Source organism: Ursus americanus, chromosome 7 (genome assembly GCF_024610735.1).
Source record: "Ursus americanus isolate L20-20 chromosome 7, mUrsAme1.1.p, whole genome shotgun sequence".
Taxonomy (NCBI): domain Eukaryota; kingdom Metazoa; phylum Chordata; class Mammalia; order Carnivora; family Ursidae; genus Ursus; species Ursus americanus.
Window position 1 is genome coordinate 49,252,798 of NC_142133.1, and position 16,946 is coordinate 49,269,743.

The 16,946-nt window shown below is 41.0% G+C and overlaps 1 protein-coding gene across 1 annotated transcript in view; it reads right to left on the minus strand.

Moving 5' to 3' along the window:
* Nucleotides 1-2,721: 2,721 nt before the first annotated feature.
* Nucleotides 2,722-16,946, minus strand: part of EIF2AK3 (eukaryotic translation initiation factor 2 alpha kinase 3) — a 68,096-nt gene continuing 53,871 nt past the window's right edge. Inside the window, exons 15-17 of the mRNA XM_045808893.2 lie at nt 8,206-8,307; nt 5,556-5,618; nt 2,722-3,920 (exon numbers count right to left, since the gene is read on the minus strand). Of these exons, the coding sequence (XP_045664849.2) occupies nt 3,720-3,920; nt 5,556-5,618; nt 8,206-8,307 (366 nt within the window). The 3' untranslated portion in view covers nt 2,722-3,719. The remainder of the gene's footprint in view (nt 3,921-5,555; nt 5,619-8,205; nt 8,308-16,946) is intronic.

A 16,946-nucleotide genomic window follows, 5' to 3' on the forward strand; every position in this document is an offset into this window, starting at 1 on the left:
AAATAAAATCTTAAAAAAAAGGGGAGGTGTGCTTAGGGAGGGATTAGGGGTGCCAAGATTGTTGGAAGCAGTCAGGCACATACTGCCCCATTTATTGTTTTAAGTCACTAAATTTAAAAGCAGCTTATGGCAAGAGCATTATGAGATGTAATGTGGTTGAATTTTATCATATTTGGTATGTTTTTGTCAGTCACATGTGGATACACGTTCTGTTGTTCTCATAATGTGTTGTCTGTTTGGAGGAGGGCAATACTTTGCAGGTGAAAGAATGTTTTTTTCAATCCCAGATCTCTACGATTTCTTGAGGGGAAAGGTGAAAACGAGCCCCCTGGTGGCAGCTACTGGAGTTGCACGGCTAGAATCCGAAGAGGGAGGTCTCCTTAAGCATCAATCCACCTATGGAAAAGAGCAAATGTCCCCAGAGGTGGACCAGCACACACCCAGCGTTTCTGCTTAGCCCTTGACTTCTCCAGGAGTAGGACCGAGTCACTCTGTGGCCCGTGCTTAGGTTGGAAACTTGTTCTGTCTCCACTTTCTTGTAGAAATAGAATTGCTTTTGGTGCAAACGCATCCAGAGAGAAGTTACCTGTGAGAAACAATATGGAAAAAGAAAACCACCCCCAACATCATAAATGTCTGCTTCTCAGTGCGCTACTGGGAGGCAGCGGGCAGAGTAGGGAGCTCGTTTTCAACGTTCTCACGGTCCTCCTGACCTTGGGACCAGCACTCACTTCAGTACTGTCGCCTTCTGGGAAGGTGGAGCCTGAGACCTGGAAGATGTGCACGAGCTTCCTTCTGGCACCACGTCAGCAGGTGCGTGTGGCTCTCCCACCACCATCCGTCCCCTGCAGGCCCAACTGGAGCTGATGGGTGCCACGCCCTCCAGGAACCCCTGAGGGAGCTCAAGGGGGCCTCATCAGGCAGAGCCCCATGGTGCCAAGTGTCCCAGCCTACTGCTCCTCTCATTTAAATGAAAGCATAAGGCTCCCTTCCTTTAGGAAACCTCCAGGATTTGAGACTTCCGGTTTTCACATTAGGATTGCTCAACCAGCTTTTCCCCATTTTTGCCAAATATCTATTGCAGTGACGGGTCCATTTCCTCATTTGGCCACTTCCCGAGGGCTGCAGCTGGGCCAGCCACACTGTATGTTCTCCGAATTCAAGTCCACAGCTTTGTCATCAAGCCCCAAGCTTTAGGCTAGATGCTGGTGGGATGAAGAGAAGGTGCGCCCCTGCCCTCCGGGGCCTTGGCTATTAAGAAGGCTGATCTGGGACTGGCTCGTCTGCGGCCTGACCACGAGGAGTGTTATTAAGCACAAAGCGCTCGAGGGAGAGGCAAGTGTGGAGGCAGGGGCCTCAGGAAAGTGCCAGAAAATCAACGACTTAAAGGGAGAGGTAGGGTGTGGAGTCAGGGGAAGGGGCTCTGGGTGAGAACACAGGAGACTCTGTCCTGGCTACACTGAGGACTTGCTGGGCCCCGCTGGCCCCACCGCTACACGTCCCACCCCTGTGTTCCTGTGAGTAGCCAGCCAAGGCACACGCGGAGGTAAAATGAAAGGCCCCGGGGCGCCTGGGTGGCTCAGTCGGTAAAGGTTAAGCGGCTAACTCAGTTTCAGCTCAGGTGACCTCAGGGGTCATGGGATCCAGTCCCGCATTGGGCTCCAGGCTCAGCAGGGAGTCTGCTTGAGATTCTCTCTCTCCCTCTCCCTCTGCTCCTCCCCTGGCTCAGTTCTCTCTCTCTCTCTCAAGTAAATAAATAAATCTTAAAAAAAAATAAAAGGCCTGATTCTGTCATAAAAGAAATCTGCAAATCCTTAGCTTCATACAGGGAGTAGGCAAAACCCTGACTGGGAACTGGAATACTGGAGTTTGGGTCCCGGTTCCGCTCCGGCTTGGTGGTCCTGGGTACACCGGAGCATCCTTTCTGGGACCCGTCCTGGGACACCAGAAGGGTAATAATGACGCCTGCCATGGCCAGCCTGCAGGGTTGTGAGGGAAAGGGTCTGCGGCTGGGACTGACTGGCGTGCTGGGAAGAGATCAAGAGGATCCCTTCCCCGGGTGAAGAGGAAAGGGGTAATGGGACCACGAGGCCGACCAAGAGATGAAGAAGAGAGAGGGAGATGGGCTGGCCGGGAGCCAAGCGGAACCCCGGAAGGAAGACCCCGCCCGTCCAAGCTGCACCGTGACGGAGTCGGAGCAGAGCTCACAAACACGTGCCGTGCTTTCCAGCTTCTTCTGCATTGCTCATGACTTCCGGGGGCAGACATCACCTGTGGGTAAAATGGAAGTCATCATGCATTTTCGCCCCTAAAGGTTGTGTCCAGCTGGTGAGTGCCTCGCCCCCTAGCAGGCCACGCCTCTCCACAGGGGACATGCCAGACACACCGTGACGCCAGCACAGCTGGCATCGCCCCAGCCCTGGTCTCTGCAGGGTCTCCCTGCAGGGCGGGTCCTGCTTCTGTCCCCAGTCCCTGGCACAGAGCAGGCACAGAGCAGGCACCGAGCAGACGTCTCCTGGTTATGAGTCCATTGGCTTCTGAATAAAGACTTGGTTTTATCAAGTCTTTGGGAAAGAACATAGCAGACACACCTGCTTGGAATAGGTTAGGAAGTTTTCTCGAAAGTAGGGTTATGACCCTTTCTAGACCCGTGATCCCACTTTATAAATTTGGAAAACTACCTTTTGGGGCTAATTCCCCAAAATAAGAGTCAACTATAAATATTTTTTTAAAGTTTTATTAAATCATTTAGACTTGAAAGAAGTCACAATACTTCACACACTTAAGTGCGTTCTGTACACCACCAACCCAAATGGATTGAGTTCAGAATTTTTATAAATAAAAAATAAACATATTTACAGTGAAAAATAAAAACATGTTAACAAGTTAGATGATGAAACTGTTATCTATAATCACTTTTGGAAAATACCAACCTACAGGATTACACATAAAACAGTGATTTCATTAGGTTTAAAAGGTCCATAATTCAAGAAGTTAGTTGTAATATATGATTCATGTCTTACTACGGCTTTGTACTTCCCCAAACCAGAACTTTTGGCCAATTTACACAAAAAGCTTCATTTTCCCTTTATTGGAGGTAAAAGTACAAAAAAGCTCTTAAACTGTCCCTAGAACCATCTAAGGAATAAAGCTATTTAATGCTATAAATATCACTATAAAACTAGCTATGGACATAAACCATCATACAATTTGTGCTACTCGTCCTCCAAAATAGTGTGGATTCTTTCTCCATTTACACACCAGGATAAAAATGGAGTCAGCTTTTTCAGAAATTAGGTTCAAAATCATCATCTTGTCTCTAGAAAGCATATTTCTAGAACAATATAGTTACCACATGTAGGAACTCTCTTCTGTACTATAAAAATATTTCCTTTTTAATTCTCTCTTTATATTTTAGGGATTGTTTCTACCTCCCCAGGCAAAGGTGAGGGCTATCAAGCTTGGCCAGCCAGTTTCAAGAGACCACTGAAGAAAAAGGAGCACACGTGATTTACGGATTGCCCTCTCCTGGAGTTCAGCAGTAGAGCACTGGCTCAAATTAGGTTATGCCCCCAAATCCAGTTTAAATATGACTTAGAAAAAGTAGTCCAAAATAAAATTGAGCAAAGAACAAAATTTTCAAGTTCACAATTTTGGAGAGCCACATTCCTCCGAGGCTGTTCTGTGTCACCTGTTAGGGACGCGAGCGTAAGTTAAGGCTAATTGCTTGGCAAAGGGCTCCGGGAGTTGCTGGACTGTCTTGAATGTTTTGTTCCCGATGAACTCAGGGAGCGAGACCTCTGTCTGAGTACTGTTTTTCCTGGAAGCTCCAGGTCTTCAAATACAGCATTTTCAATGATGGTGGTAGCTTCTGGCCGTTCCATGGGGGATGGAGAGAGCATGTCTTGAACCATCACATACTGAAATATAATAATCGTTTTGTAATGAAGGGCCAGGTTTAGACCATGAAACAGTTCGCTAAATCAGGAGTCAGAAAAGTTTTTCTGTAAATATGTTAAGTTTGCGGGCCAGTTTCTGATGCAACTTCTCAACTTCACCATTAAAGTACAAAAGCAGCCATAGACAATAAGTAAACAAATGAGTATGGCTGTGTCCCAATAAAACTTTATTACAAAATTAGACAGCAAGCTGCATTTGGCCTGTGGGACATAGTTTGCCAACCCCTGCTCCAAATAAACATAGACCATTTTGTGGTAATTATTGTTTTCTAACATATAATAGAGGGTCTTAAATCATATCCTTGAAACACAGACATAATCGGACTTTAAAAATAATTCCATCTTATAACTGCATGTGAATGTACAATTATCTCAATAAAAATTTCAATTAAAAATAATCATGTCAGAGCTCAGTACCTAACCCCTTTTCTTGATTTTTTTTTGGGGGGAGCCCTTCTTAATGTAACATATATTCTTATAAGCAACCCTGGAAATTGATTCATCAGTTTTGCAAAATTTATAACAAAGTAATTTTTAGTAAAACAGATTTCATCTTAGCTTAGTGTATCTCTCTATTATAAAGTACTTTATTTTTTTTTTTTTTAAAGATTTTATTTATTTATTTGACAGAGATAGAGACAGCCAGCGAGAGAGGGAACACAAGCAGGGGGAGTGGGAGAGGAAGAAGCAGGCTCATAGCGGAGGAGCCTGATGTGGGGCTCGATCCCATAACGCCAGGATCACGCCCTGAGCCGAAGGCAGACGCTTAACCGCTGTGCCACCCAGGCGTCCCTATTATAAAGTACTTTAAAAAAATATTTTACTTCATTTTAAGTAGGCTCCACACCCAATGTGGGGCTTGAATTCACAACCCTGAGATCAAGAGTCGCACACACTACCAACTGAGCCAGCCAGGAGCCCCTGCAAAGTTGATTTTTCTAATGCAATCCTTCATTAACAGACAGTCTAACTTACTACAATTTAATTATTTAAGAAAATTCAAGAGGTATTCACGTGTAAATTATAAAATGATGTATTTGTGGACAAAACATTATGGAATAAAAATGACAAAAGTAACAAAAACAAACTTCAAAGGCTCATTACACACAATTTTCACCAAGACCAGTTTAATTTTTCCTTCCTACTCTTCTGAGCCATTTTACTGTGTCACTCTGAGTGCTTTAACTCCAATCAATGGAAATTAGTGACACCCCCTCCTTTTTAAAGAAAGAAGCCAGCTTTTAAGATCCCTCCCAAATTCACTAAAATAAATTAGTGGCACAGCCCCAGCAGCAGCTCTATTCCCCAGAATGTGCTAGGAGTTCAGCCTTACTGGAGCGAAAGGATGCTACCACACAGGAAACCACTCAGCGGGGATCACAGAACACCCGGCCCAGGACCTGGCCAAGGACCCCGGGGCCCGAGTTCCCGTCTGTGTTCTTAACAAGTTTAACAAGTTGTGTGCTCAGGTCCCATTTCCTCTCTACACCGCTGGCTTCCTCATCTGTAAAATGGGAAACTGATGAATTAACGCTAAGGACCCTGTAAGTTCTAAATTTGATTCTCAAGAAAATAAAAGATGAGAATTATACGAACCTCACGAGGATATTTCTGAGTAAACAGTGGTGGAAATTTGAGATTTCTTACATCTGTTAAGACCTATAAAAAGAAAGAAAAGTGTTACTTGCTTTTAAATGTTTTGATACAGGGATCTATTTATTTAAACATATTTTTTGATACGCTAATGGAGTGACGAAGAAAGCCTGAATATTAAACAGATGGATAACTTATCAGCAGCTTTTCCTGACCTGGTGATCTACACATAGTGCTTCCTAAGCACAGATCTACATGCCGTCAAATCACCAAAATTGAGAAAACAACTCAGATATAATTATGCTTGAACTGTACATTAATTATACTGACACCTGGATTTTAACTGAGAATGGACTGATTTGTATAAAAAATAACTCATTCATAATATACAATTTGTGCCCTTAAGTGGGTAACTTTTTCTGTTAGTATCTAGCGTCTCTGTATTTGATATGAAAGAGTATATTCTTTCTTCCTCTTTCTCTCTTCTTTTAAAGTAATCTCTATGTCCAATATGGGGCTCAAACTCATGACCCCAAGATCAAGAGTCACAAGCTCTTCTGACTGAACCAGCCAGGCACTCCTCCTCTTCTTCTTTTTTGAGTGAAAAAAAAAAAACCAAAAACCAAAAACAGGAACAAAAAAACCAAAACACAAAAAAACCCCCAACTCAAGTCAATTGTGCTAATTACTGAGAACAAAACTAAACTTTGAAAGTTCATTAGGAAATTTTCATACATATTATCGCTCTCTTTATGTTCCAGAAGAAACAGACAATACTTAAAGCATATAAACACACGTAACTGAGGTTCTCAGAGATGAGACAAAATACTGAATCCATGTAAAAAGAATGAAATGTTATAAAAAGGAACAATCTTGGACATTAAAAAGTGGATTGTCAAAATACAAAATTAGGAAATTGGAATAACAAATTAAGGAATTCTTGCAAAGAACAGTACACAAAGAAACAAACAGATGGGAAGTAGGAGGAAAAAAGATTAGGCATTTATAGGATTAAGTCAGGAGTTCCAGAAAAAGAAAAGAGAAAAAGTGGAGAGGATTTATCAAAAACTAACAGAAGAAATTTACTAGAACTGAGAGTCACATCTTCTAACTGAAAGGACCTACCAGTTTAAGTACAATAAATGAGGGGGAAAAGGATCAATGAAAGGACTAAATGTCATAGCAGCACTGATAGCCGGAGAGCACTAAGAGCTTCCAGAAAGAAAAACAAAACAGTTCCAAAGATCTCATGTCAAAGAAGGAGGCACCAGCTCTTCAGCAGCGGGGAGGGGCGGAGGGAGAGGCGGACTCCCCGCTGAGCACAAGGCACTCAATTCCAGGACCCTGAGATCACGACCTCAGCCAAAGGCAGACGCTTCACAGACGGAGTCACCCCGGCGCCCCTCTATGTTTGATCTGAGTAACAGTCCAACTGTTTCCACAGCGGCTGCACCATTTTACGTTCCTACCAGTAATGTACAGGGCTTCCAATTCTCTACATCCTTGCCAACGCTTGTTCTTTTCTGTTTTGTGTTGTTTATTACAGCGGTCCTACACGCTGTGAGCTAGTATCTCACTGTGGTTTTGTGTTTCCCTAATGACTAATGACGTTGGGCTTACTGGCCATTTGCGTCTCTTCTTTGGAGAAATGTCTATTCAACTCCTTTGCTCATTTTTTAATTGGGTTGTTTGTCTTTTTGTTGAGTCATCACAGCTCTCTGTATGTTCTGGATTACTAGAGCTGTATCAGATACGTGGTTCACGAATATCTTCTCCCATTCCGTAGGCTGTATTTTTACTTTCTTGACAGGGTTCTTTGATGCATTTGTAACTACATAAATTTTGATGCCATATGATTCTGATTCTTTACTTATATTGGACCTGTTTCATATCCTTCTAGAAGCTTTTAGAATGTTCTGATATTTAGTCATTCTGGTTTTTAAATTTTCTTCTTTTTCCCCCATTTATTGTACAGAGTGCTTGGTAGGTCCTTTTGGCTAGAACGTCTGAGCCCTTTGGTTCTACGTGAGAGGAGTCAACAGGTAAGAAGTAAAATTGATACAGAAATGGTGATAAGGGCATAAACTTTGGAAATACCTCCGTATTTGTCCTAGGTACAATGGTTAGGAACGTGGAGGGTGACCACCTATGAACAATGGGGAAAAATGTGACTGCTTCCTTTCGAAAGACTTTCAGTAGTCTTCCTTAAAAGCCATGGTCATGGTTTATTTTGAGAGGAAAAAAACACTAATTATGCTTCATTTGCCAGTTTTTAAGTGTATGAGTGTATGGTCACTTGCCCTCCAGAAAATTCTTTTCTGACCAAAGACTACCGACCACCGTGTCACTCCCTCTCCAGCCCCATCACCCTGCGGTTCCCCTCGCTTTGTACTTACTACAAATTTACTGAGTGCAGGATATTGTTATGATGAATTGAAGCAAAAACAAGGAACAAACAAGCAATTTTTGAAGACTGAGCTTGAAACGGAAGCAAATAGTCTACAAATCCTCCCTATAATCCTCATGTGAACTTTTCCACCTGTAGTGAACTGCTCTGCTGGCATCAAGGATAACTTATTCTTCTTTTAAACGCTTTCTTTCGTAAATTTAAGAGTATTTTTTTTCCACTTTTTTCGAGTGGGGGGGAACTTACCCTGACTCTCTCCATCTGAGTGCCGAATGGGTACAGCAATTCAAACAGAATGAGGCCTAAAGAAAAGATGTCCACTTTATGAGAGTAGTTGTTTCCATGAATCTGAAATACCATATAAAGAAGAAATAACAGAAGAAAATTAACGGAGATCATACAACTGGTAATATGGCATTAGGGAATCCCAAAGTTGACCTAGTCACTTCCTGGTTTAGATGTACGTTAGCAAAGAGTTAATGATCTCTGCAGCCTCTTTTCTTTAACTCACTACAGCAAGAGTAATTAAACTACTCAGCATTACAGAAGGAAAGCCCAGGTATGGCTCGGAGATATGCATCAGTAAAATAGGCCCCGCAGAAACCTGGAGCCTTGCAATGCTAAAAAAGTTTGTGGGAGCCAGTAAAAGCGGCTCAACTACCCCCGAGGTGAAGATTTTCAAAGCCAACACTATCTAAAGCAGATCTCTCATTTCTAATCATCTTAGACCTCACCCATTTTTATGAGAAAATCTTCATTACTCCAAACCACTAATCAACTGCGGTTAGCCCTCATTAACGCACTTAATTATGGACTACTTTGCATTCTTAGTTGTATTTTACGTGTATCTATTTCTTATTGTTCACAACTAGATTATAAAGTCCTGGAGGGAAGGAACTGCCTCTTTTGTGTTCCCATCATCCGGCACTGGGCTAAGTATAGAGAAGGCCCTCAATAAAAACTTATTTGTTAAAATGAACAGATGAATTACAGCCCAACTACTCTATTAAACAAAGCCTCATTCAAATTAAAAGTGACCTCCTGGGACTCAGAAGAACCCTTTTATTTGTGAAAATTACCCTAGGCACAGAACTTCATACTTGGCAAACGTTAGAGAAGGGCGTCACTTTGAAACTGCTCCATCGAGGCATTTCTTAATGGGGGGACTCCAAGGCCCCACCACCTCCTGTCTAAACCGCAGTTGACACCCGTCTCCCTGGCCCCTTCCACCAGCCAGCCTACCTCTGTGCGCACAGAATATCCGATCGAAAGTTTCAATGACCACATCAGCGGCATTCCCTTCCCCTCCTTCCCTTACCTCTTATCCTTGGGGTTTGGCAAAGATTCCAAGAACACACGCTCAAAAAGAGAGCTTACAGAGGTATGGTGAAAAGGACCCCCTCATACACTGTTTGGAACATCTAGACTAGCACACCTTCAGGAAAAGCAGCTTGGCGATAAACGCTGACTTCCATTTAATAGTCCTGTATAGGGTGGGGGAATGGGACAGGCCGGTGATGGGTAGTGAGGAGGGCACGTGTTGCATGGTGCACTGGGTGTTATACGCAACTAATGAATCATCGAACTTTACATCAGAAACCGGGGATGTACTGTATGGTGACTAACATGATATAATAAAAAAACATTAAAAAAAAATAGTCCTGTATAATCGTCTGCCCAAAGGTGGTGGAAAGTGGACAGAGATGAGTACACAGGGATAGATATTTCGGTGGCAGTCCTAACAGCAAAATTTGTAAATCACTAAAATGTCCCAAACAAATGTTAAACAAATGGCTTAACAGAGAGAATATCACATACCCAAAACTGTTTTCTAAGAACATTTAATAATGTAGCAAATGCTTGATTTTAATATTTTATCTAAAATTTTATGGACTAGAATCCCAATTTTGTTTTCCAAATTAAGGTATGTATAAATACATGTTGTAAGATGTGTATGCATACACATAGAAGGATATAATAACCACTGTTCATGCTTTAGAGATTTTTTAAAGTAAGTGATTTTTATTTTTTCCTTACACATTCCTATATTCCCTACATAGGGAATAGAGTAATATATACTGAGAGGAGGAAAAGTATTATTAAATACATTTAAAAAACAAACGTAGCCTCATGAACACATACAAAGTGGTCTTTACAAAATATCTAAAAAATTAGGAATTAAGTATAAATCTCAAGGGGGTAGAATATAATATACCCTTTGAGAGCTTAAGTTGTTTTATCACTGAGTAATACTAGAATGAACTGTATTTCTTGGTAATTACAACCAAGAAAAAAGTAGCTGGTCTCTGCTCATTTTCTCCAAGAAGGATAAGAAAATTAAGAACTTTGATAAAATATATTTTAAAACAATGTCGTAGTACAGCTTCTGAAGCTTGGATAAGACAGTTCATACAAAGTATTCTGAGAGACTTTTATAGGGACATTTTATAAAGTGACAATTTCTATATTAAGAACGTAGAAGAATAACCGAAGAATAACAAGGGAATTATTAAGAGAATTATGGCTGTCCATTTTTAACTACCATATTTTCACTACTGTGCTCTGTGCGGGGCAAAATTTCTCCAGCTATCCTTGATTTCCAGTATCTTCAACAACAAACATAGTATCTTTTATCAACAAACACAGTATCACTTATCACGGATCTCTTCCTTTCTCAGATGGCAACCCTTTCCTCCAACAAACACCCACCCGCATGTGTACACACGTGTGCACACACACGTCAGCCACAAGCCCTGATACAGTCAGCACAGCAGTGTGTGGGGTGGTCAAGTCCACCTAGTGCTTATTTTTTCACTGACATTCACATTCACTCACGCAAAGTAAAGCAAGAGAAGAGCTAGGATAGCTTTTCTGATAGCTTATATTTTAGAAGGGAGGAAAAAACAATTTCAGAGAGTTAAAAATGCTGTGAAGGGGCGCCTGGGTGGCTCAGTTGTTAAGCCTCTGCCTTCGGCTCAGGGCGTGATCCTGGCGTTCCGGGATCGAGCCCCACATCAGGCTCCTCCACTGGGAGCCTGCTTCTTCCTCTCCCACTCCCCCTGCTTGTGTTCCCTCTCTCGCTGGCTGTCTCTCTGTCAAATAAATTAATAAAATTAAAAAAAAAATGCTGTGAAGGGGCGCCTGGGTGGCTCAGTCGTTAAGTGGCTCCCTTGGCCTTGGGTCATGATCCCCGGGTCCTGCTCAGCGGGGAGCCTGCTTCCCCTTCTCCCTCTGCCTGCTGCTCCCCCTGCTTGTGCTCTCTTTCTCTGTCAAATAAATAAAATCTTTAAAAAAATGCTGTGGAAAAAAAAAAAAAAACAGTATAATGGGATAGATCCTGACTGGGATTGGAGGGAGAGTCATCTATTTCAAAGGGTGTTTGGGGGTGGGGTGTGGATGGGATGGGGGGAGAGGCTCTCCATCTACTAGGCCCTTCTCTCCTAAGCACCCAGACAGGAGTCCTTTTATTTAGTCATTCCCAATTTTGTTTTCATAATCCTTAAAAGTGTGAAGGTATACTTCCAGCCTCTTGAATAATTACGAAAAAATTAAATAATGCTAAAGGCATTTTAGTATTAATTCTGGTACATGCCTACGTAGAAAAACTGGAAAATACAGAAAAGCCCAAAATATCTTTCAAAGCCTCCTATAGAGAAGCAGTGGTGGCTAACATTTTCTGGCTCTTCCTTCTGATCTTTTTTCCTATGGACAGAAACATGTTTTTGCAGTATTTCATATATCATACAGTCTTAATTTCTTCTTTCACCAAGTCCTGGCCACATCGTTTGACTGGCCATGATGCGATGATTCGGGCCAATCAGATTTCTTTTCCTCCTTAAGCCAGTTTGGATAGCTGTGGTTGTGAGTGATCAACTATGTATAACAACAGTCTCTTATAAATTAAAACCTCTGCTACATGTATCCTTGCTAATTTCTAAATTTATTTGTGATTTCTTCCTTTAAGTATTAGATTTGCTAGATAGGAGATCTTTTTGATTTAAAACTCTTGAAGTCTACCATCATGTGGTGACTTTATCGTTCCACTGGTCTCCTCCTGGTATCAGTTCTTACTTGTGTTCAACTTGCAGCTCCTTGGCCTTCGAGGCAGAACGCTGAACCACTCACAGTGATGTGCTCGTATAATGAAGGGCTTCCAAACAAATTTCTCTCCCCATAGAACTCTGACAACTTCCTAGGAATTGCAGTTTTCTTCATTCCTTTCATTGCTTTCTTAATGCTTTGCATGAGCAGTTTTGCCTTATTACTCATCGAAACATTATCTAGGGAGGGTGTTTTATTTTTTATTTTTTTTATTTTTATTTTTTATTAATAATGATTTTTTATTATATTATGTTAGTCACCATACAGTACATCCCCGGTTTTCGATGTAAGGCTCGATGATTCATTAGTTGTGTATAACACCCAGTGCACCATGCAATACGTGCCCTCCTTACTACCCATCACCGGTCTATCCCAGTCCCCCACCCCCCTCCCCTCTGAGGCCCTCAGTTTGTTTCTCATAGTCCATAGTCTCTCATGTTTCATTCCCCCTTCTGATTACCCCCCCTTTCTTTATCCCTTTCTTCCCCTACTGATCATTCTAGTTCTTATGTTCCATAGATGAGAGAAATCATATGATAGTTGTCTTTCTCTGCTTGACTTATTTCACTAAGCATTATCTCCTCCAGTGCCGTCCATGTTGTAGCAAATGTTGAGAACTCGTTCTTTCTGATTGCTGAGTAATATTCCATTGTATATATGGACCACAACTTCTTAATCCAGTCATCTGTTGCAGGGCATCTTGGCTCCTTCCACGATTTAGCTATTGTGGACATTGCTGCTATGAACATTGGGGTGCATATGTCCCTTCTCTTCACTACGTCTGTATCTTTGGGGTAAACACCCAGTAGTGCAATGGCTGGATCATAGGGTAGCTCAATTTTTAACTTTTTAAGGGACCTCCACACGGTTTTCCAGAGTGGCTGTACCAACTTGCATTCCCACCAACAATGTAGGAGGGATCCCCTTTCTCCACATCCTCTCCAACAATTGTTGTTTCTTGCCTTGTCTATTTTTGCCATTCTAACTGGCGTAAGGTGGTATCTCAGTGTGGTTTTGATTTGAATTTCCTTGATGGCTAATGATTTTGAACATTTTTTCATGTGTCTGTTAGCCATTTGTATGTCTTCATTGGAAAAGTGTCTGTTCATATCTTCTGCCCATTTTTTGATTTGTTTGTTTCTCGTGTATTGAGTTTGAGAAGTTCTTTGTAGATCTTGGATACCAGTCCTTTATCTGTAGTGTCATTTGCAAATATATTCTTAGGGAGGGTGTTTTAAATTTCCAGCTATCCAAAACATGAGCAAAACAAACAAAAACCCCAAATCAAATCACTGTCGTCTTTTTTTTTTACTGCACTGTGCTCACAGAAAGACACTGACGATGTCTGTTTTCAAATACACTCATGTTCCCTTGTGGTCTTAGAAGTTCGAAATGAAAATATATCTTATTTTAATTAGTTCATCTATAAATGTTCAAATGCCAACTATATCTAAGGGCTAGTATATACTTTATTTAGCTTCCCCTTTTAACCTTTCTTTTTTTGAAAAACAAAATTTAACCCAACCTGAAGCTTTCCCTTTCGTGGAGAAATTGATACACATTTATTTTTTATTGTCATAACTAATATTTGGCTTTACCATCACTTTAAGTTCTGCTTTGTACTTCCGCACCCTTTCCTTTTGCTCTTCTCTGTAGTGATACAGAAGGTAGAACTGTTACTTCTAATTCTATCTGCTGAATTTCGTACATCAAATACAAATCTCTACTCCCATCTTTACTTCCTCTGTTCTCACCATCTTCATTTCCGGATCTTTGTTAATTTAATATGGGAGTTACAGACCCGGCTTATTATGATGACTATATTTAAAATTATAAAGCTTTTACTAAGCACATATTTTAGATTTTACATTCAATTTCAATATGGTATGCGTATTCATATGGCATTGACACATAACTGATTTTGATGTCCATTGCCAATATCTTTGTTTCCCTTCTTAAATTCACTTTTTTTTTTTTTTTTTTTGAGAGAGAGAGAGCACGTGAGTGGAGGAGGAGGGCAGAGGGAGAGGGAGAGAATCTTAAGCAGAATCTCATGTGGGGGCTCGATCTTACGACCTTGAGATAATGACCTGAGCTGAAATCAGGAGTTGGACGCTTAACCAAGGGCCACCCAAGTGCCCCTTAAATTCACTTTCAATGGTTAACACAGTCACGTGGTTCAAAAAGCGCATATAATCTTCCCTCCCACCTGTGCCTCATCCACCCGGTCCCTGCCCCCACCAGTCACCTCCCCTCTGCCCAGCTGCCCACATAACCATGTTACTTGCACATCCTTCCAGGGTTCCTTTATATAAACATAAATAAATACACATTTATCTTTCCTTCCTTTACACAAAAGGTTGCACACTATGCACATATTTTTGAACCTGCTTTTTTTACTTAAAAGATTCTTTTAAACTCCTATCTGTTTAATAATGCTTGATTCTTTGTACACGAATACCTTCGTGGCCAGATACAAGATTCATGCATGAATTTTTCCTCGAAATTGTACGTGTTGCTTTATTGTCTTCCAGCATTGAGCGCTACAGAAAAAAGCTCTGGAGCTGTAAAGCTTTTTTTCCTACCTCAATACTTGCATCATTTATCCTTTATCTTTGAAATTCAAGATGTCTAACTATAGGGGTCTTTACATTTTTTTGTTTTTATGTTTTAATAGTAAATCTATCACAAAAGAACCTCATTTTGCATGTAAAGACTCTTGATGTATGAGCAATATCCATTTATTATTGATTTCGAAATTTCCACTACAAACCCTATTTTTCAAAGAACACATTTATAAATAGAACTTTCCGTTTTGAAAATGTGCTCTCATAAGCATTATGTTTTGAGTTTCACAAACCTAATGATACTTGCATCTAAATTTTTTTTAATTAAAATAAATTAAACACAAAGAATAAACATTTGGATAATGTAAAAAACTCAAAAGTACAAAAGGACATTGTATACTAGTAAAATAAAGTCCTCCTTTTCAAAGGCAACGCCTATGACTGGTCTCTGATAGAACCTTCCAAAGATAATCTAACCCACAGATTCTCAAAGTTTGGTCAATGGATCCCTGAGGATCCCAACATCCTTTCGGGAGGTCTGCAAGGTCAAGACTACTTCCATAGTAATACAAAGGCAGGATGTGTCTTTTCTGCGTGCTGACATGTGTGCTGCTGCAACCTTAGCAGGAAGCAAGGGAGCAACACCAAGCTGCCAAGCTCGACTGTTGGTAAGGATATTCTTCAGTGTAACAACAAAGATGACAGTTTCACTTAAAATGTCTTTGCTGAAGCAGTAAAAGTCCTTACTCTTACTACACCTTGACCCTTAGGTACACATCTTTATACGATCCTGCATGACAAAATGGCAGGCGTGCATAAAGCATTTCTTCTGCTCCATATCCAAGCACAGTGGTTGTCTCAAGAGAAAGCAACTGCACAATTGCTGGAATTACAAATATAAACCAGTTGCTTTTTTCATTTTTTTCACCATTTGGACTTGGAGACAAACTATGGTTATTCTGACTTGGATACTTGGCAGACATTTTCTTAAAGGTGAACAAAGTGAGAATCGCATTTCAAGGAAAACTGAACAGTATCTGTAGCCAATGATTAAAATTGAGCTTTGACATGAAATCAGAATTTTGGAAAATTCATATTCACCATGGGGAACCTGACTGCTTCTTAAGACCTAAAGCCTTTTCTGGTGAGCCTGGTGGTAATATTAATTGAAGTGTGTTTTTAAAAAATATCGTATAATGAATTTGTGACAACTCTTGGAAAAGTTGCATAACTTAGGGAACCAATAGTTTCCAAGTTACCAATGCACAATGTTACGAAATCGTGCAAGGGTGAGAGATCCTTTCAAAGCACAGAAAGGATCAAAGATGTTAGAGTAACAGAATATAAACATTTAGTGATAGGGTTTTAGACTCCACATGGTAAATAACTCTTTTTTTAAAAAGATTTTATTTATTTATTTGATAGAGAAAGAGAGCAGAAGCAGGGGGTGGGGTGGCAGGCAGAGGGAGAGGGAGAAGCAGGTTTCCCACTAAGCAGGGAGCCCAATGTGGAGCTCGATCCCAGAACCCTGGGATCATGACCCAAGCTGAAGGCAGATGCTTAACTGACTGAGCCACCCAGGAGCCCCAGGGCAAATAACTTTAAAGAAACTATCCCTTACTGAGTTTTGATGCACTATCAAAGACAAATACCCAGAATTACCTGAAGATGCTATTAAATATTCCTCCCTTTCCAATTATCTATCTGTGTGAGGTCAGATTTTCTTCATTTACTTTAATCAAAATAACAGACCAACAGATTAAATGGAAAAGCAGATGTGAGAATCTAGCTCTTTTTGTTCTTGTTGTTTTAAGTAGGCCCCATGCCCAACACGGAGCCCAATGTGGGGCCTGAACTCATGACCCTGAGCTCAAGACCTGAGCTGAGATCAGAGTTGGATGCTTAGCCAACTGAGCCACCTAGGCCTCCAGAGAACATAGCTTTTAAGTCAGATATTAAAGAGAGCTGCAAAAATGTAAACGAATGTCGCTCTTCCTGCTAATTTGTTTTTATTTTGCAGAATATTTATTTTTCATAAAAACACCTTTAAGATGTGATAGGCTTAATATTGCTATTTTTAATAAATAAAATTTTTATAAATTTCTCAATTTTATCCTCTAATACAGCAAATATTGACAGATAAAAATCCCATATGAAAAGCTCTTGAGGGGCGCCTGGGTGGTGCAGTCGTTAAGTGTCTGCCTTCAGCTCAGGGTGTGATCCTGGCGTTCCAGGATCGAGCCCCACATCAGGCTCCTCCACTAGGAGCCTGCTTCTTCCTCTCCCACTCCCCCTGCTTGTGTTCCCTCTCTTGCTGGC